The 24,559-nt window shown below is 35.5% G+C and overlaps 2 protein-coding genes across 7 annotated transcripts in view; both read right to left on the reverse strand.

Moving 5' to 3' along the window:
• Positions 1–18,557, reverse strand: part of LOC127504274 (WD repeat-containing protein 7) — a 94,014-nt gene extending 75,457 nt beyond the window's left edge. For 2 of the 6 annotated variants that reach the window (XM_051878832.1, XM_051878830.1), the window contains exons 1-13: positions 18,390–18,557; positions 15,137–15,308; positions 14,040–14,146; positions 13,446–13,524; positions 12,632–12,806; positions 11,192–11,268; positions 10,929–11,051; positions 10,713–10,858; positions 8,851–8,953; positions 8,198–8,311; positions 4,050–4,197; positions 3,195–3,443; positions 1,593–1,813 (exon numbers count right to left, since the gene is read on the reverse strand). In XM_051878832.1, the coding sequence (XP_051734792.1) occupies positions 1,593–1,813; positions 3,195–3,443; positions 4,050–4,197; positions 8,198–8,311; positions 8,851–8,953; positions 10,713–10,858; positions 10,929–11,051; positions 11,192–11,268; positions 12,632–12,806; positions 13,446–13,524; positions 14,040–14,146; positions 15,137–15,295 (1,701 nt within the window). In that variant the 5' untranslated portion in view covers positions 15,296–15,308; positions 18,390–18,557. The remainder of the gene's footprint in view (positions 1–1,592; positions 1,814–3,194; positions 3,444–4,049; positions 4,198–8,197; positions 8,312–8,850; positions 8,954–10,712; positions 10,859–10,928; positions 11,052–11,191; positions 11,269–12,631; positions 12,807–13,445; positions 13,525–14,039; positions 14,147–15,136; positions 15,309–18,389) is intronic. The other 4 variants (XM_051878835.1, XM_051878834.1, XM_051878831.1 and 1 more) reach the window with 3 other exon arrangements.
• A 1,406-nt stretch (positions 18,558–19,963) lies between these two features.
• LOC127504277 (vitelline membrane outer layer protein 1-like) lies at positions 19,964–23,617 on the reverse strand. The gene is made up of 4 exons (XM_051878837.1): positions 23,321–23,617; positions 22,071–22,207; positions 20,814–20,927; positions 19,964–20,466 (listed from the first exon to the last, which is right to left on the reverse strand). The coding sequence occupies exons 1-4, from the start codon at positions 23,519–23,521 to the stop codon at positions 20,283–20,285; spliced, it is 636 nt and encodes a 211-aa protein (XP_051734797.1). The 5' UTR covers positions 23,522–23,617; the 3' UTR covers positions 19,964–20,282.
• Positions 23,618–24,559: the final 942 nt, after the last annotated feature.

A 24,559-nucleotide genomic window follows, 5' to 3' on the forward strand; every position in this document is an offset into this window, starting at 1 on the left:
AAAATGTGTCTCATTAATGTTGTATTTTAAACTCTGTTCAATCTATTCTATGTCTATTAAAGTTTGTTTTTTTTTAGAGCCATTAAACTAATGTCACATCACCAGCTAATTTATCTCTAACTGGTCAAGAATGACGAGTCTAATAACTATTAAACTAATATTTTAAACTGTTTAATCAGTATTACCTATTCAATGTCTAATAAAGCTTATTTATGAGCTTGTAATATTTATAGGTCAAAAGAAATGACTAGAATAGAATTAGCATAAAATTGAATGACAACTAACATGAAACAGTGGGATCAGAGAATGGGCGGAGCATAGCAGCCCAGCTGTTCTCTCTGATTGGTCAAGAAGGACTGGTCTAATTAATATTAAATGAATATTTTAAACTCTTTACTAATGTCTATTAAATTTTCTTTCAGAGCTGGTACTTTAAGGCAAGATTTTCATTCATAATAAAGATTAAAACCCCAAGCAGAGGCTCTCTGATCGATTCCGTCTCGCTTTATTCACACAGAGGTGAACTGAGAAATGCCAAAAACATCGTCTGATTGAACGAAAATACAGAGAAGTCCAAACCTGCCAACAATGAAGGTGGAAATGATATCAGTGCGAATCAAATTAAAAAGCAGAGCAGCTCACTTCACGTAAGGTCACTCAAGGTTTGCCTTCCACAACAAATCCTACAGCAAAGGTCAAACAGGACTTAAGAGAGGGAGACTCGGAGCGTTTCCATGACAACGGAGCAGGCATTTCTTTTGATTGCGTTTCGGAGGCTCCGGAGCCTCTTCGCCTGACATTTAGTGCTGAAAGTCTCTGTCTAATTGGTCACCAAGGTGAGACTCTGAGATTAGAAATTCTGCAGCCGTCTAGCGCTGGATGAACTTTTCAATGTCTAGAGACGAACCTTTACAAGAAATGTACGGATGAGTAAATGACGACAGAATATTCGTTTTTGGGTGCGTGATGACAGGCGATGATCTTGAGTTTTGATGGACAGATTTTTCAGTACGTGATTATCGTGGCCTTGAAGAATCACACTATTGCATAAAAAAGTAACAATTACACTTGAAATCACTTCCTTCTGTGGACAGATGTGGCTTCTTATCACAGAATGAGGCAGAAATGAGATTATTTTATAGTATTCTATACAGTAATAAAGTCTATGCATGATAAATATACGTTATCCTTTTGAAAACACCCGAGATGGCTTGAAGAACACAGATAAACCATATACTGTGGCAAAATCTGGATGTCTTTGTCCATATTAGGCATTTCCTGGAACATCATAAGTTTTATGACTCCTATGAGTCTCACTTGTGGACTTTCTGCGCGTGGGCGCCCTCTGGCGTTGAGTATGAATGAAACATACTTTACAACAACAATTGAATTATCAACACTGTGGATGTAGAAAGTAATATTGTCTTTAACTAATTTGAGTAACTAATTAGAAAATATAAAGTGAAAAGCTATTGATCTAGATTGATTACAGCCATCATACTTGACCAATCAGAGAAAACATCTGGACCAATAAGCCCCGCCCACTTTCAAAAGCTGTTATCCCCTCTTATTTTACTTCTTAAAACACTTACGCTGCAGTTTTCCGGAGGCACGATCAGCTGCGTGATTTCTCCTCCGTGCACGCAGAAGATGTGCTTCATCTCGCCCGTGAAAATGTCCCAGATGATGACCGAGAAGTCGACGCCGCCGGACACCAGCGAGCGCTGATCGTAGCGTGGCGACACCTGATGCGGGTACAGCAGACACGTGACCTTGTGTCTGTGACCTCTGAGGGTGCGATGAGGAGGCCAGCCTACAGAGAGAGAGACAGACGTTACACACACATTTACAGTGCCGTGGTTTCGTTTGCTGTGTTATGGTTTTAAAGAAAGAAAAACACACACAAAAAATACTAGTTAGTGTTAGCATGTTGTTATGGGGGTGCAGTGGCATTAAAAACACTGCTAATAAAAATAATTATGATGATAAATTATAATCATGAATATAAATATATTTGTAAATAATATTATAAATGGAATCATGTCACGCATATATAATAATAATAGTAATAATACTAGTAATACATTATTTATAATGTATATCAATATAGGTAATATTAATAGCAGTAATAGTGTGCTAATATTGAGAAAATACAGTAAAACAAAAAACAATACCAGTTATTGTCACATATAATACTGTTAATAATAATACTTATAACAACAATAAAATTAAAAAAAAGATATAAATATATTATATAAATATAATATTAAATGAGCAATAATATATACTATTTTATATATATATATATATATATATATATATATATATATAAAAATCAATAATAAAAAAATAAATATATAAGTTATAAATATAAATAATAATAATATATTCTTTATTTATAATGTACAATAAAATTGGCATTATTAATAGTTAATAATAGAAAATAAAATAAATATATAAATTATAAATAATAACAATAATATTTTATTATTATTATAATTAAGTCACACATTAATATATATAATAATAATAATCATAAAATAAAAAATATAAATATATTGTTATAGATTACATGAAATATATAAATTATAATATATAGAAGATATTATTATATATTAATATATTATATTATAATATTAATAATATTAATATCAATAATAATAATAGTACATTCTAAAATTAAAAAGATATAAAATATATTATAAATAAATATTAAATATATAAATTAGCAATAATAAAAATAAATTATAAAATAAAAAGATACAAAAATATAGCATATATAAAATATTGAATATATAAATGATAATAGTAATAATATATTCAATATATGATACATTAACAACATATAATAATAGTAATTTTAATAGCAATAATAGTGTGCTAATATGAAGGAAAAACTGTAAAACAAAAACACAGTATTGGTTATTGTTAATACTTTTAATATTAAAAAGTATTAATAAAATATACTAAATACAGCATTAATATAATAATATAATGATATATAAATATATAATGATATATAATTATTTTATTTCATATTATTAGATGTATTTATAATAATAAATAATAATACAAATATGTATTTAAATATTTGTATTAAAATCTAATATTTATTATTTATTGCTCATTAATAAATAATAAATATTATTATGATGAAGATGAAATATGAACAGCAGTCAGCGAGCGTGTCTCACCCCTGCGCAGCATGTGTTCTCCCTGCAGGAGCTGAACGATGGCCGTCTGTGTAGCAGGAACCAGTATGATGCTGCCGTCCTCTCGTCCGCACACCAGCCGCCCCTGAGACGGGATGTACACGCTAGCCGTCACCTTAATGGGGTCGCTGGAGCTGGGCAGGACGCTCAGCTGGTCAATGATGCCCGCTGGAGACGGCATGAGCTTATCAAAGGCCTCCTGGAGACTGATGCTGGCGGACACCTGGAGCTCTGTGAGGGGGACAGAGGTAAAGGCATCATATGTGCACAAAGTGGGACATGAACATGTTTATGTGCTGGTTTGAGAACTCTCTATTGGCATTACGTGCAAGACTAAGAGTGGACACAAGAGGGCAGTATGTAAATTGAAGTACTGAATACACACAGCAGAGGGCGACATTGAACTGGCTGGGGCAAAGGATGTCAAAGATGCCAATTCAAAACAATTCAAAAAATCTACAGCTGAATAAACTGCATAGTGCATACTGTTTTTTAACTAGTATGTGAAACATTACTTTGAAGTGTTTTTCCACACTTCTCTTTAAAATGTTTTTAATGCTTACAATACTGTATATGATATTCATAGTTTTGGGGGAAAATATTCTTAAAAATAGTTAAAAATATTCAGTTTGTAAAAAAAGTTCAAAAATAGTTACAATACTGTTAATATTTTTAACAGTTTGTGAGAAAAATTGTTTTTAAATACAGTTTTAAAAATGATATATTCTCATGTTTGTTAGTTTTTTTTGTAATGTGTGAGAAATTAGATTTTCTGAACTGTATCACATGCCGTCAGGTGGACTGGCGCTCCTGAAGTATAAAGCGAGAGATCTGTACCTGCGGCGGAGGACAGCGGCTGTAAGGGCGACGTCTCCGGGACGCTCCAAACCGTCAGTCGGCCCGCAGAGTCTCCCTGAATCAGCAGCTTGTGGAAGGGCTCCCTCCGTCCGAAAAAGAAGCGCGTCACGGGCGGACAAATCAGGAGCTGCGAAGACCAGCCACAGAAACATCAACATCTGTAAAACACACACAGCTCCAGAAGAGTCACTGCACACACACTCTGAGCGTCTGTGAGCCGCTGGTACACGGGGTGTATGGATGCTGCGAGCTGTTAAACATGAGCATCTGTTTCCTGTGAGAAGGGAAATTCTCAGCTCATGCAGGTTCATGGCATCAGCCATTCTAGATGATACCAACGTACTGAAGGAAAATGGACGCAAAATGGAGTTGGTTTTTTTCACCACAATGAGTTACAGCTGATTTAAAGCTACTCTATTCCAGGGGTGTGTGGGTCTGTGGAAAAACATGATTCAATTAAATAAATACATAAATAAATAAAATAGATTAAAATAAATGAAAAAAATAGATTAAAATAAATTGATTCAAACATAATAAAAATTTGATTAAAATAAATACATACAAAATAAATATTTGATTAAAGTAAATTGATTAAAACAAAATTAAAATAAATACATGCATAAAATATAAAATATATTATAAATAAAATATTTAATATATAAATTAGCAATAATAATAATAAATTCTAAAATAAAAATATATAATATATAATATTAAATATATAAATTAGCAATAATAAAAATAGATTATAAAATAAAAAGATACAAAAAATAACAAAATATTGAATATAAATTATAAATAATGATAATAGTAATAATATATTCAATATATGATACATTAACAACATATAACAACATTAAAATAAATAGATTAAAATAAATGTATTAAAAGATAATACAATTAGATTAAAATAAATATAAATATGCATAATAAATATTTGAAATATTTGATAAATATGTTAACAAATGAAACCTTATTGTCAAATAAATAATAACAATTTGAACAAAATACACAAAAAATAAATATATAACACTCTTAACAGTACAGTCCTACAGTGGGTAGAAATGTAACAATGTAAATTAATAGAAACCAAATATTTTCAAATAATATTTCAGACATATTTATACATGAAAATATTCAGTCCCTTGCATTAAAATGATCATATATGATCATATAAAATTACTTATAGTAATATAGTATGTTTATATGTTTCTGGTCTTATTGTGAATGTGCATTCCAAAGGAAAATTATAATCTTTCATACAAATTACTTGGGAGGGTGAAAAAAATTATCCCAAACCTACAGTTTTACATTATATTAATAAAGTGGATTTCTTGTTGTTTTTAAACAAGATATTTTTAAAATATGGGAAACTCAGTACAGCACAAAATCATCAAGCTAAACATACATTTTCTGGTTATTTATTGTGGTATATCTGCCGCATACAAAAAAAGTAATACCAATAAAATTAATAATAATATTAAAATAAAAATTCAAAATTAAGCTTTGCGCAGGCCTTTAGCTTTAAGAGATTTTACATTCATTCACACATGATGTTTTAATGTAAAATTCCTCTGCATGTTTGACCATGTGACGTGTCTGAAGTGGTATGGATTGATGCTGAAATGACTATTTTAAAGTGCTGAACAGATGCGTACTCTACTGATGTATGTCCTCTGAATTCTCGAAGCATCCTATATCGAGAACAGTGCAAAGTGCCACCAATGAGCTTTCCTTAATTAACACACTAGTGTATGTGCACACGTCCAACACACACACACACACACACCACAACATGCACAAAACACACACTTCAAACCAAAAGACACACACACAAAAAGATCAGCTGAAGAAACAGAAGAGCAACTACGACAGAGTCGTATAACTACGTTTCAGATCTAAAAAAGGACTAAATCAACGACATTTTAATTTAATGCATCTGTCTAAAATAGAGGAGAAAACAAGCTGAAGCGACTGTAAAGAAGCTCTGGGACTTTGCATGCATCTTCACCGTGTGAAGAGAGTCAATGAGTGATCGTTTTTAGTGGGAGGAGCATGAGACTTAGCGAATCAGAGAGAGTGACAGGAGGCAGGAACACCACAGGAAGCTCTCAGGACATCCAATCATATTCACTGATGCAAATCCTGTGTGGAAATACTTATGATTTACAGTTAGGGCTGCGCGATATATAGAAATGCAATCTGGATTAGTGTGATTTAATTAAGTAAATGCAGTGCTTGTGTTTTGGTTTCAGAGCAAAGAACGTCATTTACACACGTCTAGTTCATGATAATGTAGTGTTTCAGAGTCTCAAAATGTCTGAGTTTCTTTACCGTGTGTGAATCGAGTCGTTTAATGAGCTGCACGCGTGTAAACGAACAATTAAACCCTGAAACCGGCAGAGCATTTATTTATTTATTTGCCAGCAACCTGTCAAAATAAAAGTTTGGCGGTATACCATTTGAAAATAGAGAAATTAAGATGTACATATTAGTAATTTTACAGTAAAATAAATTTTACATTTTGTTTTTTTTATTTTTATAGCACAATAGTATTATTACAATATTTCTTATTTTGTTTAATATATTTAATAATAATATATAGTAATTTATAAATAATAAAAATATAATATATAATAATATAATAACGTTTATTATTAAATTTATGTGATCTATGAAAACTCAAGTGGAAATGTATTATATTATATATTTTATTATATTTTTTGGGTTGGTAAAGAGAATGACAATCCCTACAGTATAAAATCCGGGTATCTTTTGTTTTTTGAAACCACACTAATGGGGAAGACTGCTGACTTGGCAATGGTCCAGGAGACAATCATTGACACCCTCCACAAAGAGAGTAAGTCACAGAAGGTCATTACTGTATGGGGTGGCTGTTTACAGAGTGATGTATCAAAGCATATTAAATGCAAAGTTGACTGGAAGGAAGAAATTGGGTAGGCAAAGGTGCACAAGCAACAGGGATGACCGCAAGCTTGAGAATACTGTCAAGTAAAGCCGATTCAAACACTTGGGAGAGCTTCACAATGAGTAGAATGAAGCCGGAGTCAGCGCATCAAGAGTCACCACACTCAGACATCTACAGGAAAAGGACTACCAAGCCACTTCTGAACCAGAGACAACGTCAGAAGCATCTTACCTGGGCTAAGGAGAAAAAGAACTGGACAGTGAACAGTGGTCGAAAGTCCTCTTTTCAGATAAAAGTAAATTTTGCATTTCATGTTGAAATCATGGTCCCAGAGTCTGAAGGAAGACTGGAGAGGCACAGAATCCAAGCTGCTTGAAGTCTAGTGTGAAGTTTCTGAAGTCAATAATGATTTGGGGGGGCCGTGACGTCTGCTGGTGTTGGTCCATTGTGTTTTATCAAGTGCAAAGTCAATGCAGCCATCTTCCAGGAGATTTTGAAGCACTTTATGCTTCCATCTGCTGACAAGCTTTATGGAGATGCTGATTTCCTTTTCCAGCAGGACTTTAGCACCTGCCCACAGTGCAAAAACCACTTCCAAGTGGTTTGCTGATCATGATATTACTGTGCTTTATTGGCCAGCCAATATGCCTGACCTGAATCTATGGGATATTTTCAAGAGAAAGATGAGAAACAGTAGATCCAACAATATACAGATGATCTGAAGGCTCAATAGTGCCTCAGTGTGGCACTGGCTGATCACTTCCATGCCACACTTCACTGATGCAGTAATTTGTGCTAGGAGCAAGTCATTATCCAAGTTTTAACACCCAAATTTTTCAAGTTTTCCCAAATAATTCAGCCCTAAACGGATTGTGCACTTAAAAAAATTCTTCAGAGTAAAGTAATTTTTCCAAACATTCTTCTAGAATTATTACCCTAATTATTCTAGAATTATTTATTCTTTCCAAATAGAGCTATTCAAGTCATCTGGTGAAACTTCATATCGCAGAAAAACAAAATATCACAACGTCAGTTTTTTCCAATGTCGTGCAGCCCTATTTACAATTGTCAATATAATAAAATAGTGACTATAAAAATGAAATATTGCATTATTCTGCGACTGGATGCCTGGTGCGTTTATAGACATGTGCGGAGAGCTGGGCTGGTGCGCCTGCGTCTCACTGTCAGCTGGGCTTACTGGTGCCTCTAGAGGCTGCTGGATGAATTGCAATTCAGGAGAGTAGAGCTCCGGATCACAAGCGTTGTCAGGGAGACGCACCACAACACACTGCCCCTCCCACCCCTCCTCCGGCTGGGGCGGGACAAGGGACGGGTGAGGGGGGCGACAACAGACAAAGAGCAAAATTATAAATAAATCAAACACAGACACAAACTACTGTACAAATTACACATAAACACACACAGCAGCAGACTGACAAGAAAACATATAGACAGGACACAAACTGAAGATGAATTCAACACATAAACACAGTCTGGACTTTTGAACGGTAGTTTATATAGAAACTGAACTAAATGTCAATAGGAGATTTAAGATTGGCTGAGCATTAAAGTCACATGAAATAAAAACTGACTATTTACTTTTTTAATTCATGTTCCTGGTTCCTGCTTATTGTGAAAGACTCATCAGTGACATTAAAATTGAAATAATCTCTCATCAAAGTGCATATCCTGTTTGCATCAATGCATCAGATTACAGAAGTAAAATGGTTTAATGTTGACTTAAAAAGTCTAAAAGTTGACATCATTTAAACAGACATGAACTGAAAGTGTACGGCTGTTTGCACACTGTCTTCTTCCTCATGATAGTGTGTGTGTGTGTGTGTGTCTGACCTGTTTGTCGGCGCGGTCGGCGATGCTGTACACCAGAGGAGGGATGGAACCTTCCGGCTTCTTCCCGACGCTGCTGCGGAAGTGTTCACTCGCTGGGAGACAACTGAAACACAGAGTCACAGTTTAACAGTCTGTAGATCTGAGCTGACAGGATGAGTGTGAGAGTGTGTGGTTTTCTTTCTTCCTTTCCATTTCTATCTATCTATCTGTCCGTCCGTTCGTCCATCTATCTATCTGTCCATCCGTTTATCCATCATCCCATCTATCTGTCCGTCCATCCATCCGTCCGTCCATCTATCTATCTATCTATCCATTTATGCATCCATCCCATCTATCTATCTATCCGTCCGTCCATCCACACGTTTATCCATTCATCCATCCATCCGTCTGTCCATCTATCTATTTATCTATCCATCCGTTTATCCATCCATCCCACCTATCTATCTATCTATCTGTCCGTCCGTCCATCCGTCCATCCATTTATCCATCCATCTATCCATCCGTTTATCCATCCATCCCATCTATCTATCCATCCATCCACACGTTTATCTATTCATCCATCCATCCGTCCATCTATCTATTTATCTATCCATCCATTTATCCATCCATCCCATCTATCTATCTATCTATCTATCTATCTATCTATCCGTCCGTCCGTCCGTCGTCCGTCCATCCGTCGTCCGTCCATCCATTTATCCATCCATCTATCCATCCCTTTATCCATCCATCCCATCTACCCATCTATCCATCCGTCCATTCACACGTTTATCCATTCATCCATCCATCCATCCATCCATCCGTCCATCTATCTATTTATCTATCTATCCGTTTATCCATACATCCCATCTATCTATCCGTCCGTCCGTCCATCCATCCGTCCACCCATCTATTTATTTATCTATCCATCCGTTTATCCATCCATTCATCCATCCATCTGTCTGTCCATCCATTTATCTATTTATTTATCCATCCATCCCATCTATCTGTCCGTCCGTCCATCCATCCATCCGTTTATCCATTCATCCATCCGTTTATCCATCAATCCCATCTATCTATCTATCTATCTATCTATCTATCTATCTATCTATCCACCCATCCGTTTATCCATTCATCCATTCATCCATCCATCCATCCATCCGCCCATCTATCTATCTATCTACTTATATTTAATAGTTCAATTTATATCAAATAAATAATAAAATAAATGTACATTTTCTTTATACATCTTTAAGATTATATCAAATATACAATAAATAATAAAATAAAATAAAATTCTCTTTATGTACATTTAGTATATAAAAAAATAAATGAATTAATTCTGAATAAGTCATTTGTTGTTAGTTTTGAAAGTGTGCTGTTAGGCATCTTGTCGGTAAGTTATGTTTGCTCATTTGTTTGCAGTTAGAAAATATGTAGTCATGTGTAGGTAAGTGTGTGGTTATTTGTAAGTGTGTATGTGTTGATAGTTTCCAAATATGTAGTAATATATTTGTAGTTTGTGAGTTTACGGATATTTGTATGTGTATGGCTGCATGATTCAGGGGGAAAAAAATCTACTTGCAATTTTTCTGATAAAAAAAATGTTGATTTAAAATGTGTTTTAAAAAAATATACCTCAAAATTCCTATAAAATAATATTAATTATTATCCTTACTATTATTATTAGTAGCAGTAGTAGTATTAAATAAAAAATAAAAATGAAAACACTGCATCATGAGCTGCTCACGTGTAAATGACTCTGAAACACAGAGTGCACGTATTTAATTTAATCAGCCTTTACCATTTAATAACAAGCCATTTTGCGATTCTGGTTTTATTCGGATTATTCGTGCAGCCTTTAATAGTGCGTGTTGTTGTGTTACCTGGCCGGTAATTTGTAAATGTAGCTGCAACCATCTTCAGTCCATATTACGACTTTATCAGCAGCGATGAATTCCCCTCCGGCCCACGACTGATTGTTCTCGCTCGGGACCGAACACAGCAGGGAGAAATCACCCGCATCTAACACCTACAGCACAAAACATCATGATTCAAACACAACACAAACGATAATATCAAACTCACAATCACACACTCACCCTCCAGTACTTCGAACACACCACCAGCAGCGAGAGCTGTGTGAACGTGCAGAAGGAAATACTCTGGCAGCCCTGACAGTAGATCGGCTTCGACTCCTCCTCAAACACGGGGTCCAGATCCTGCTGAAACACACACAACTTCACATTCTCCAGCAGGACGCACTGTGTTTTCAGTGTATGAAACATGAATTCTGCCCATCTACACGGGATTTCTGTTCAGAACGTGTGTTTACTGACATGTACGCTTGAGTTTAACTGTTCACCTGCATTCTGCTGACGTCAGCGGTGATGATCCACACCTTGAGAATACCAGTGACTGACACGGCCACCACTGTGTCCTCTGAAACACACACACACACGTTTGTTTCACTATATTACTGAGGACACTGCATGAACTTCCATTGATTTTATATATAGGTTAATGGTATTTTCTATGGCCTAACCTGACCTCTGACCCCTAAACCTTCCCATCACAGAAACATAATAGAAACACAGAAACAATAGAAACATGTTTTGGCCGATTTATAAGCCTTTTTAATGAGTGAGGACCAGTAAAATATCTTCATTAGTCGGTTGTCATAATATTTCACAACATAAGTGAGAACATTTGACCCTCAAATGTAGAGCCAAACCTGCGCACACACACACACACAGACACACACACATAGAGACACACACACTCAGACACACACACACTCTTACACACTCTTACACACACACTCTTACACACTCTTACACACACACTCTTACACACACTCTCAGACATGCACACTCTCAGACACGCACACTCTCAGACACGCACACTCTCACACACACACTCTCACACACACACACAACATAAACACACACACTCACCCACACTCGCACACATAGACACACTCACGTGCACACACACACAGACACACACACTCACACTCACAGACACACTCTCTCTCTCACACACACTCACACACACACAATCACAGACACGCACACGTCCTCTCTCTTTCTCACACACAGACATACACACACACACTCACACACAACATACAGACACACAACACAGACACACACACCCTCTCTCTTTCTCACACACACACTCTCACACACACAACATACAGACACACTCACACAGACACACACACTTGTGCTGTCTCTTTCTCACACACAGGAGTCACACACACTTACAGACACACACACCCTCTCTCTTTCTCTCTCACACACACACACACACACACTCACACAGACACACACACTTGCGCTCTCTTTCTCACAGACACACACACATCCTATCTCTTTCTCACACACACTCACACACAACATACAGACACATAAAGACACACACAGACACACTCACTCACACACAACATACGCACACACGCACACACACACACCTGAACTGCTGAAAGTGGTCAAAGAAACTTATCGATTGAGGATCATTATGGACTATAATTAAAGCAATAGTCCAGGTTATTTACAACTTCATGTCTATGGACATCAAAACTATGATACTCGTATGTATTTTAAATGTTTATTCATGGTGTTATGTTAAGCGTGTGGCCATTAGTTGTTAGATTTTCAGTATGTGGCTGAAAATATTGTTTGTTGAAATCAACAGTATGTCACAGATGTTACCCATTGAAATAAGTTGAATAAAAGATGATTTTTGCTCCCATGATCCTGAAATGCATCACTTTCTCACGCGTGAGAACAGCAGCCGGTACCTTGCGTGCGGTGCGAGCGAATGATGCTCATGGAACTGATCCAGTCAGGAGAAATCTTGGACACGAGTGAGTAAAGGACCTCGAGACTGGTGGCGTCTACCACCAGGATTTCTGGGTAATGTCCGTGGCACAGGAGACGTCCCTCCCTCTGTGTGCCAATGGTGAACTGATAAAACTGCAGAGAGGAGAGAAAGAGTTCAATGAAAAATGATTCATAATGATTTTTTTTCTTTCTAATTCTAAAATGTATGGTTTAAGTCTGTAGTATTTTTATTACACTACCGATCAAAAGTTTTGAATGTTTTTTAAGAGTATCTTCTGCTCACCAAGGCTGCATTTATTTGATCAAAAATACAGTAAAAATATTAAACATTATTACAATTTAAAATATTTGTTTTCTATGTGAATATACAGTAAACTGTAATTTATTCCTGTGATCAAAGCTGAATTTTCAGCATCATTACTCCAGTCTTCAGTGTCACATGATCCTTCAGAAATCATTCTAATATGATGATTTGTTGCTCAAGAAACATTTATGTTTATTATTGGTGTTAAAAACTGTTCAGATTTTTGTGGAAACTCTCATGCATTTTATTTTTCAGGATTCTTTGATGATTTATATAAAAACAATGTTTTTGGTACCCTCTTTTACTTTATTTGTGCTTACGGGAATATATTTTAAATAGAAATTATTTTTTGTCAAAATATCTATTACTTCAGTCAGTGTTGCTCGTTGGTCTCATGATGTTGGAATGTTTTCTATATGTAAACCGTATATAGTATGTCCTCATTTAGGTAAGTGTGTGTGTTTTACCTGTATACCGGTGTGTGCACAGGCCAATTTGGTGAACTCAATGCAGCGTCCATCACTGACGTCCCATAAACACATTTCCCTGTAACAAATTACATACACCTAACATTTAATGTGTAGAAAGACACACTGCACAGTCTAAACACATTGTTATCTTAGGGTGTGTTCACACTTGTAGTTCGGTTCTCTTGGTTCTTTTGGTCCAGAGCAAAAAAGAAAATGGTTTGCTTAGCATTCACATTGTCATTTTTAAGACTGAACCTAAAAATACAAAACAAAAAAACACTTTTATGACGTATATTTTGCGACGGAACTTACTGAACATCTAAAACAACGTTGTGTGCTAAATATGCTTGTATGTGCGTACATATGATGGTATTTCTACTAGCTGAGAACTGTAAAGGGGTCAAAACAGCGGCAGGAATTCCTCCATCACACCCAAAAAAAGATGGGTTGGGATGGCAGCGTTCACGCTCATTCAGATGAATTGCACTAACAGAGCAATCGCACCAGAGTGAGTTTACATCAAACCAAACCTGCTGAGTGTGAACACACCCTTACAAGTATGTAAAGAGACCATGACAAACACGCTCTCACCCGCTCTCAGAGGCGCTGACGAGGTATTGTTTGTCACTTCCTGCGCTGGCCTTGGACAGACAGGTGACGGAGGCCGTGTGTCCAAACAGCAGAGCACGGGGATTGATCTAAACACACAGACACTCATCAAATAACACTGAGCGTTTATTTTAGCTGCATGATTCTGGATAAATTGAGAATCGCGGTTTTCTGAATAGACAACTTGACAATACAACATTACAATACAACAGGTTTTGATAAAATGACAAATTGCTGAAGTCTATTTTAAAAAATATTCAATTCATTTGACTTTGTTTTTAAAAAAATCAGTTTGAATGATGATTCAATGATTCACTCATAAAGACTTCACTTGTTTCGTTACTGGATGAATCAGTGTTTTTAAACAAATCTCTTGAATGAATGATTCAATGACTCACTCATAAGGACTTCACTTGTTTCGTTACTGGATGAATCAGCGTATTTAAACGAATCTCTTGAATGAATGATTCAATGACAAATACATATTTTAACAGTCACTTGTCGCCACCTACTGGTTTAATGATGTAACTGATACAATCTTTATTTGAAGTGTCAAGTTACTTTCAAAAGGTGATTTTCTCTATTTTGATCACTACCGTAGACATCAGTGTTTATATCTGTACTATAAACTTTTATCCCAGTACTATTGTCAAACAGAAATAATGACACTGTGTGGTTAAAAAGACTGTTTGTGAAGCTGTTTCATATCTATACATGACAACGGTGATCTGAATGTTTGCTGTGATCGGACTTGTCAAAGGTTTAATCGACAGAGCCGAATCGCTGTCATTTAGGAATAAGATCGCTCGGGTGTTTGAATAGAGATTGTGATCTTTTAACGATTAATCATGCAGCTCTAGCGTTTATTAACCTTCATGATGTTCTAACCCTGTATGACTTTCTTTATTCCATAGAACAGAAGAAGAGATCTTAGGCAGAACATCCAAGATTCTGTTTTCAGTTTTACTTTCACTGTATGGAAGACAGCAGAAAAATATCTTGCTAAACATGTGTCCCACAGAAGAAAGAAAGTCATTTAGGTTTGGAACGACATGCATGACCTCGCTGTGACCTCTCACCTCCAGCTCTGAGGTCATGTCCCAGATGCAGATCTGTCCATCATGGCAGCCGGTGATGATGGTGGCCAGATCGTCCATCACCAGCAGGCTGGAGATACAGTGAGTGGGTGCATTGCGGCCCCACAGAACTATGGGTAATACCAGACTGTTTCCTGTCATGTTTTCTGTGATACTGAAACGAGAATGAGAGCAAAAGAAAACAGTAATAATCAGACACAGTCACATTGTTGGAAATTCTCAAAACACAAAAATGAGGAACTACAAGAGAAACAAACCCAGGTGAAAACAAAAGGCCTGAAATTATTTATATTACACACACACACATATATATATATGTGTGTGTTTGTTTGTTTGTTTTTTTTACACCTATCAGCAGCAGAAATTTTTTGTCAAACTCATAGAAGAAATTAAAATAATCAAAAATAACAATAAAAAACTTCAATAAATAAATTATATACAATAATATAACAATTTTCTTTGTTTACAGCATTTAAAAAAATATATATAATATAATATAGATATTATATAATATAATTATATAAACACTTTCAGTTTGATATTTGACAGAAAATCTAAAAAAAAAAAAAGGCCTTAATTAAATGTCTATGAATGAAACCGTTGCCTGCTATCATTTAAAGCAGAACAATTCACTAGAATAGGCTTTATAGTCAATGAAGTCTTACAAAAATTACTTTTCAATTAATTCACTACCAGAAAAGTTTGGGCTCAGTAAAAAAAAATTTTTTTAAACTTTCTATTCATCAAAGAATCCTGAAAAATTAAATGTGCCACAATTTCCACAAAAAATATGAAGCAGCAAAACTGTTTTCAACATTGATAATAATCAGAAATGTTTCTTGAGCATCAAATCATCATATTAGAATGATTTCTGAAGGATCATGTGACACTGAAGACTGATGCTGAAAATTCAGCTTTGATCACAGGAATAAATTACAGCTTAACATATATTCACATAGAAAACAGATATTTTAAATTGTAATAATATTTCACTGTTTTTACTGTATTTTTGAACAAATAAATGCAGCCTTGGTGAACAGAAGAGACTTTCAAAAACATTTTAAAAATCTTACTGAACCCCAAACTTTTAAACAGTAGTGTACATGTAACCAAAATGTGAACAATTCTTACATGTTTATTCGCAAAAATGTTCTGATATTTATGAGAAAGTACCTTATTTATGATATGTTTGGACTGGAGTAGCACACTAGCATACTGCTCAGTATATAATGTGTACACCACAGTATATAAATACTAATATATATATATATATATATATATATATATATATATATAGTAAACAACACTTAAGAAAGGACAGAGAGCATGTTTCCAACTAGAGCAAACGAACAGATCATTCGAATTCAGATCATGATTGACAAACATCACAGATTAACCTCAAACTGACAATCAAAATCAATATCCATCACTTAAAACATTTTTAATGTGTTGCTAAGTTCACAGGATGATGGGTTCAACCGACAATAACATCTGACCTCCATATGATATTAAAGTGGAGCACAACTGTAGATTGAGCTGGTAATTAAAATCACACCAGAATCGAAACTGAATTCAGATGGACACAGTGTGCTTGTTATGTAACGTACAGATAAACGAACATCAATGATTCTGACTGTAAGTACTATTGAACACTTCTATAAGTGCTAGCCCAATAAAACACGACAAAACAAGCTTTTAACATTAACCATTGCTGCTATTTCTGTTTGTATACTGGAAATTAAACCATATTTATTCAAATATACATAACCATAACCTAAAATCATTTGTATAAGCAATATATAAATGACAAGAAACAATTTTATTGGTTTTCCAAAGCGTGTCAGAATTAAATGAGAGCATTGTTCAATGAACCCAGATCACCTCGAAGCTTCAGTTCAATTCAACTGTTCTGTCTGTACTGAAATAAATATAAAAAGGCTTTAAAACACATCAACGATTCAAACACGCACATATAAAACTGACTGACTTTACCTGACATGCTTGCGTTTCCTCAAAGTACACCTGAGCCTGTGGAAAACGTGTTTAATTTTCACTAAATGAACCAACTTCATCCTGAAATTATTCCTTTGCCGATTTAGAAACAATAATGTGTTTTCCCGACACTGCCGTCTCTCTCTGTCTGTCTGACACACTCACAACAGCAGATGAATCAAACCAAACCCTTTCAAAGCAATCAATAAGCATTCGTCCGCACACAACCAATGGATTCACAAGGTTTCTGATCTTTCTGAAAGTCAACAGCACAGACAGAACATCACTAATATTTTAAGATATCAGCCAAAATATGTGGAAATATCAGCTGATTTTAAGATTATATGCATTTAACAGCAGTGTCTTAAATCTGTCAATGTACAATAAGCATCTGTTTTCAAATACTTTTGGTGAAATTTGAGTAAAATTGTCCATGCTAGCATGGTGTAATGCTTTTTAACATAGTCATACACAATCAAATAACACCCTTAATAAAGGTAATATACATAATAAACAAAACAAACTGCTGCTGAGTATGCAATACTGTGCTAAATCCATTATAAAACATAACATATGACCATGTGCCAGAAAAAAAACAAAGGGGTTTGCATATATATAGAGAGAGAGAGAGAGAGAGAGAGAGATTCTGTCTGGGCCTACAATTAATTACTGTATGGATCAAAGAAGCAAAGTGGGGCTATCCAATGTTGAACTGACCAATAGCTGATTAGGAAACCTGTTTCAAAACAATCATTAATGTTGGAAATTGCAATTCTGTTTAGTGGCACTGAAATGACACACGTTAGCTTTTAATACTTCAAAATGAAACTTCATTTTCACATCTGTCAGCAGTAACAGTGGATATTGTTCATTTATTTGGATTAAAAACCACCTGCCTGTACATTTTGAGCTGCAAAAAAGCCTTACACGTTTATAGTGTACATGTATATATTGTGTATAGCATGTATGAAGATGTATAAGTATATAGCTATATGTTTGTGTATGATATAAATGTGTATAGTGTTTGTGCACACATATATGGATTCTGTTATCTTCAATATATGTTTATTGTGCATATGAATACTGTGAATGATGTCCGTGTGTATGTTTGTGTAGAGATATCGTGTGTATATTGACCTCTGGCCCGTTCATCAGTGTGTTTATCATCATTATTATATGACAGCGCGTCTCTATCGGTGTCCGGTTGTGTGACAGATTGAATGCCGGTGTGTGTTTTACTCACCGGAGCCGGTCTTTATTTTCTCATGTTCGTTATGTCGTTGATTTTATGAAAATATCGCAGCGACGCGCGTTAATTCCGCAGCGGCTCCCTGATCAGCTGACGGGCGCACGCACGTGCGTGATTGCGTCACGTGGCGACGTCACAGCCACGGCCTCCACTGCCCCCCAGTGTCGTGCTACAGGAACACTTTAAACTGAGAAACGACTAAGAAATGATTGTCTCTAGTCTAGATAAATAACACATTTTGCACATATTTATAATACTGTTAACATTCAAATATATTTAAATCAGAATACACGTTTAGTTTATACATTTATTGAGGTAGCTAAATATTCATCGCTACATATTTTCATGAATATTTTTGCAGAATTGTTTAAAAATAATGTTTAAAGAAATACATTTAGTTTTTATACAGAGAATACTGTTGTATAATGTGTGAAAGAAGTTAAATCTGAAACAGTTTTCTGTCACAAGTACTAACTTATAAGATTATTTAGGAAAAAAAAATGCTAAATATTAGATCAAATTATGACAGAATCACATTCATATTATATTAATAATTTGTAATTAAAGGTTTAAATTAATCATTTAAAACATTTAGTAGGCCTGCAAATGCAAACATCAAAAAAAATCCAAATAGGCCTTTTGTAGTTTTTTAGCTTTAGCAAGAGTAATTTTGACTGTTTAGTCAAAAAGATCCCGTAGGAGGCGCAAGTAGCCTACATAAATAAACCCCTCATCATGTCTGACGTGGTGAAATTTCAACGTTGCTTCAACATTAATTGAGTGTGTAAAATTGGTTGAACATTACATTGCAATGCTATTTCTACATACAATACTATAGAACCTCACTCACCATTTGCGAACAAATTCGCGCCAATTCGAATTCAAATCTGTGAAGTGTCATTCTGTCAACCGACAACCGTAACGGATATATTCACCTCAGAGAACCAAACTATCGTAAGTCTAAATATTCGGCACGACTTTTGCATATTTTCTATAAAACTTAAGTGTTTACTGCCATGTGATCTAGCGCGAGAGTTTTGTTCTATTGTGTTTAGAAAAAAGATCGAAGGTTAAGCCTATGGCTCGAGCAACACAGGGTGAGTAAAGAAAATGACAGAATTTTAATTTTTTGAGTGAACTTATACTGAACCCTATGGAGGTCTGCTATTTCTGCCATATACGAAAAACTTATTCTTTGGTAAATCGTAATTATGGCATAATTATAACATAAAAAGTCGAAATTATGACTTTAAGTCAAGCTATAAGTATACAGTATAAGTTGTGCTGTAAGTCATTATGGCATATAAAATAATAATTTCTACTTTTTTTAATCTCACTTGATTTAGTAGGCTATGTCATAATTTCGACATAAAAAGTCCTTAATGTCATAGTTATGACTTAGTATGCCATAATTTCGACTTTTTGTCATAATTTCGACTTTTTAATGTGATAATCATGACTTAGTATGTCATAATTAAGATTTACCAATGCATGATTTTCCATTTTTTAAAAATGGGCTTTCATAGAACCCAGAACATTTAAGAACTGACCCATGAAGAAACATTCAATATACTTCATTCACATTTTTAATGTCCATTTACAGAATCACATGTAGTAACTTTATAGAAATGTATTTACTACATTGATGACTAGTAGTCACAAACGTGTGGAAACATAAGTAAATTCTCCAGTATGTTCAAGATCTTTTAATATTGGATGATGCTGCTGTTCTCATTGCTGTCCATTAAATGTGAAGGGGGGAAAAAATCATAATTACCATAAAAAAAAAAATCTGCTCAATTCATTCTGCCCAAAACTAGTAAAGCACTACTGAAGATATGGTTTACTGATGATGTATTAAAAAATTCCAGTTTCTGAAACATCAGCTCAATCACAGCAGAACATGCGCACATCATTGAGGGCCGTGTCGTCTCCGACTCCCTGCGGCTGCTCTACCATCGTCTCAATGCCACAGATTCCTTTTCCTCCACACGTCTCACTCCAGTCGCCCCACTCGCCCCATGACATCCCAGATCCCTGCAGGTGTTCTGCATTTCCAGTGCAGTTAAACCTGGTGAAAATTCAGCAAGAATACAGTGTCAGTCCTGTTTGGAGAGCTACTGTTTTGTTCAATACGTTTGGTTAGTTTTGAGAGTGACAACAAGAACTGTCTTGTGAGATGACTGTCCAGTCCACTGAAAATTTCTTTGGAGAACCCAAAATTCTTGTATTGCATCGTTACAGAAACCCCCTTCTGGAACCTTCATTTTTAAGAGTTTAATTTAAATAACTCAGTAGTTTAATCAGGTCACTTGATATCTGTGTCAGATGAGCTTCATGCTGTGACGTGTTTATGCAGCTTGTTATGGAATGCTGTTATGACTCCAAAATAAGTATTAAATTAAATAAAATCATCACCTGATATTGTTTGCGGCCGTGTCGTCCCAGGTCCCTTGGTAGGGTTCCACTCTCAGCTGAAAAGATGTCAGGAATCCCTTCGAGCACCATTTTATATCTGTCCATTTACCCCAACTGTGAAATGAATTTGATAAGAAACATTAGTGGTTTAACCAGTTACCTGTTAGTTTGAAGAACAAGTCACAATATTCCTCATTTATATAATTCATTTGCAGAATAAAGGGGCAGGGCCTGGTTGAGTTAGTAGTGTGTTGAAACTGGCGGTTATGGTAAGGGGCGGGACATTTCCCAAACACCAATCACAACACACTGCTCCAGCCGACCAATCAGAGCACATTGTGCTTTTCAGAAGGAGGGGCTTCATAGAGACAGGAACTAAACAGAGCGTTACTGACAGACTGGGAAGAGAGGAGCTGCAACAATGGAGAATATGAGGACAATAATTCAAGCATGAAAACCTGTTCTGGTAGAAAAACAACATCAAGACTTTAAACAAGGGCATAATGTGGCTTTTGGAAACTTGAATGTGGTAGCAAAAACCTTTGATGATACGGTACTGTTTGGAAACCTATGTTTTGTAGGCCAAAAACCGAAAACAAGTTGCATTTTAACATTTCCGGTTCCATCGTCCTGAAGTCAATGGGGTTTTTTTTAAAATGTCCGAAATAAGGTCTGTGTTGAGCACAAGCTGAAGATTTTTTCATGTTTTATTCTACGATATAAAATACATCAATCAAACCCCCTTGTGATTTTTTAAAGCTTTTACATAAAACATCATATTAAATTTTACTAGTCACTAGTCCACTTTTACAGTTTATAATTGCCAAAAACAATGAGCTTATGCTCCCATGCCATAACTAACGTAATTACGAGATGTGTTTTGGAGGAGGTGTGGCTTTGGAGACGCTCTGAAGAGCTCATGCTTTGAAAGCTAGCTTGCTATTGCTAGCCTCTCTGAAATTGTCTACCCTACCTTTAAGTTGGAAGCTTAATGGTGGTGACATTTAAGTCATGTGACTTTTACATGACATTTAGCTTTTTACTTCTGCTGATTGTATTTAGGCTTTAAAATTCATAAAAGTTGTGTTTAATTGTGAAGATTAACTTGATGAACAAAACATAAGAATCATAATCTTTTGGGTAGTGTCGGATTTGAAGCGCTCTACATAGGCAGCAATGCTCTCTACATATGCAGCTATGGTCACTATAGGTTTTTCGTACAGCTTCTCTATATTACGTCCAGTTTAAATGCTTCACCTTCCTACGTCGGATTGAACTGTGGCGTAGTCCTCGTACGGGCCCGATGAGCTTTTGGACGGGTTGATGCAGTGAAGACGAATCCCATTGAGCGCTGTATTATCACCAACCAGCAGAGATTCCCACATACCTGCCACCTTCAGAAAAACATCAGTTTAGAGCAGTATATATATATATATATATATATATATATATATATATATATATAAACGTATAAAAAAACATTATACTTTCAGTAAATATTTAGTTAGTTGCCAAGGAAACATTTATTGAAGTACTAAATTAACACTCGTTTAGAGCTGGGCGATAGGATATTTTACATATGGCGTCGTTATAAATAATTTGCTACACTAGTTTCAATTTACGGTGTTTGTTTATAATTAAATGCCATTCCAAACGTCATTAAAATTTTAAAATGTAGCAAAATATAAATAGAAGAAAAAAACTACAGAGCCCCAGACATGACACTGTGAAAAAATATGTATCCACCTTTTTCCTAATCTCTTATTTTTCTCCCCAAATCACACTTTAAAATGTCCTTTTAATGTCTGATGGTTGAAAGGGGGAGTAGAATAATGTCTTCTCACTGAACCCATTTTTTGAAAATGCTTGTTGCGTTCATAGAGTGTCAGTGAGTGAGGAAAAAGGTGGATATCGTGGCCATGAATTAGCAATTCATTCTCCGCGACTTACTAATACGTCAGAATGATTTACTAATTTGTTCCCTTGTTTTAAGTAAATCATGCATACGATATTTACTAAAATAAGATAATGAATCCATGGCCAATATTTAACTAAAACGAGTGAATCAATTCTTATTTCATTACCTCGATATATATATATGAGTATAATTATTAGATTTATTATTAATAGCAAGAACTAAAATCTGCCAGTGTGGTAAGAAAGTTTATCCTTTGAATTAAGATTATTTTTCCGACCCCAATGGCAGATGTTTTTTTTTGTTGTTTTAAGCCTAAACTCACTTAATTTTGATATATTTTTCAGAAAACAAGACTTAATATCTTAAGTCATTTTGACGAAGACAAAAATACTTTTTTTGCAGCGTAATATCTTTAGAAAAGCCGAAGGCAACTTTGGCATTTAGTATTGGTTAACATTAACATTAACCAGTAGTCCGCTTGACCTAGACTATAACCACAATAATCGTTCAGGAACATGAATTAAGAAAGTAAATAGCCCAAAGTTTTAACCACTAAATCTCACTTTATATAGTGGTAATTGTTACTCACCTTAAGACTAAACCCTGTGGCATACATTCCAGTCGGACATATTTCCTTCTGCCCCCACGAGCCCCATCTCATACCGTTATGGACCTTCAGCACTGATCTGACGGGTCTGCTGATGGAGCGCTCGAAGCGTCCTGCTGCGCTCACATACGGCCCCAAAACAGCCAGCAGTGAAATCAACGTCAAAGCAAGAATTCTGAACATGGTTTAAGTGCCTTCCTGATGTTTTCTGCTGGAGCCCAGAGCAGATATGTGTGTGTGTGCGTGTGTGTGTGTGTGATTCCTCTGTGAAGCTCAGTGTGGGACATTGACTTGATCCAAGTCCAACCTGCAAAACAAATAGAACATTTCTCCTAAACGTTATCAATGTAAATACAGTTAGAATATAAACTGATCAGTGGCTCAAGACATCAGATTTGATCAATAGTATGATATTCTGGTTCCTGACAGTAAACTGCAATGATGCAATGATGCAAAACTAAAATAATTGTGGCGCAGGAATGCTGAACTCAAATATTAGAGTCAGTGACCTGCATGTAAACACACAATCAGGTCAAATGCCGCTGAGACAACAAATATCTATTAAAGTTTAATTCCTTTAAAATGTCTTTTCTTGGCCCTTTGGAAAAAAAAAATTGATTAGGGCTGTCACAATTCCTCGATTAAATTTGATTATATTCGATTTTAAAAGTGTTAAGTAGCCGGCAAAATACTGGAAGTGGTGCATAGCTATTCCACGGATGAGAATCCGTGAACTGCATTATTATTCCGTTTTCTAATGCTGCATGATGCATTAAAACCATTCAAAAAACTATTCTATAGCATAGGGCTATTGTGAATTCACAAAGGCTGCAATTAAAATATATGCCCTGCAGGTTTAAATATATATGCGCTTTAAAGGGGGCCTATAATGTCCCTTTTACAAGATGTAATATAAGTCTCTGGTGTCCCCAGAATGTGTCTGTGAAGTTTCAGCTCAAAATACCCCACAGATCATTTATTATAGCTTGTCAAATTTGCCACTATTTGGGTGTAAGCAAAAACATGCCATTTTGTGTGTGCCCCTTTAAATGCAAATGAGCTGCTTTCCAGAAGAGGGTGGAGCTTTAACAGCTCGCACTTTGGTTGCTTAACAACAACAAAGCTGGAGAATCTCACGCAGCCAAAATGAGGATTGTCAGTAACGGTGTTCAGCCTTACATTGTTCAAACCGGAGTCGACACTGATGGAGAGACTCAGGAA

The sequence above is a fragment of the Ctenopharyngodon idella genome, chromosome 21 (genome assembly GCF_019924925.1).
Source record: "Ctenopharyngodon idella isolate HZGC_01 chromosome 21, HZGC01, whole genome shotgun sequence".
NCBI classification, from domain to species: Eukaryota; Metazoa; Chordata; class Actinopteri; order Cypriniformes; family Xenocyprididae; genus Ctenopharyngodon; species Ctenopharyngodon idella.

Bases quoted from the DNA above. Each gene is read 5' to 3' on its own strand.
- LOC127504277 (XM_051878837.1), bottom strand. From the start codon at position 23,521: ATGTTCAGAATTCTTGCTTTGACGTTGATTTCACTGCTGGCTGTTTTG. The intron at 20,928-22,070 runs GTGAAGCATTTA...TTCATTTCACAG, and splicing joins GTTCAATCCGACGTAGGAAG to TTGGGGTAAATGGACAGATA. The intron at 20,467-20,813 runs GTGATGATTTTA...AATTTTCACCAG, and splicing joins ACGGCCGCAAACAATATCAG to GTTTAACTGCACTGGAAATG.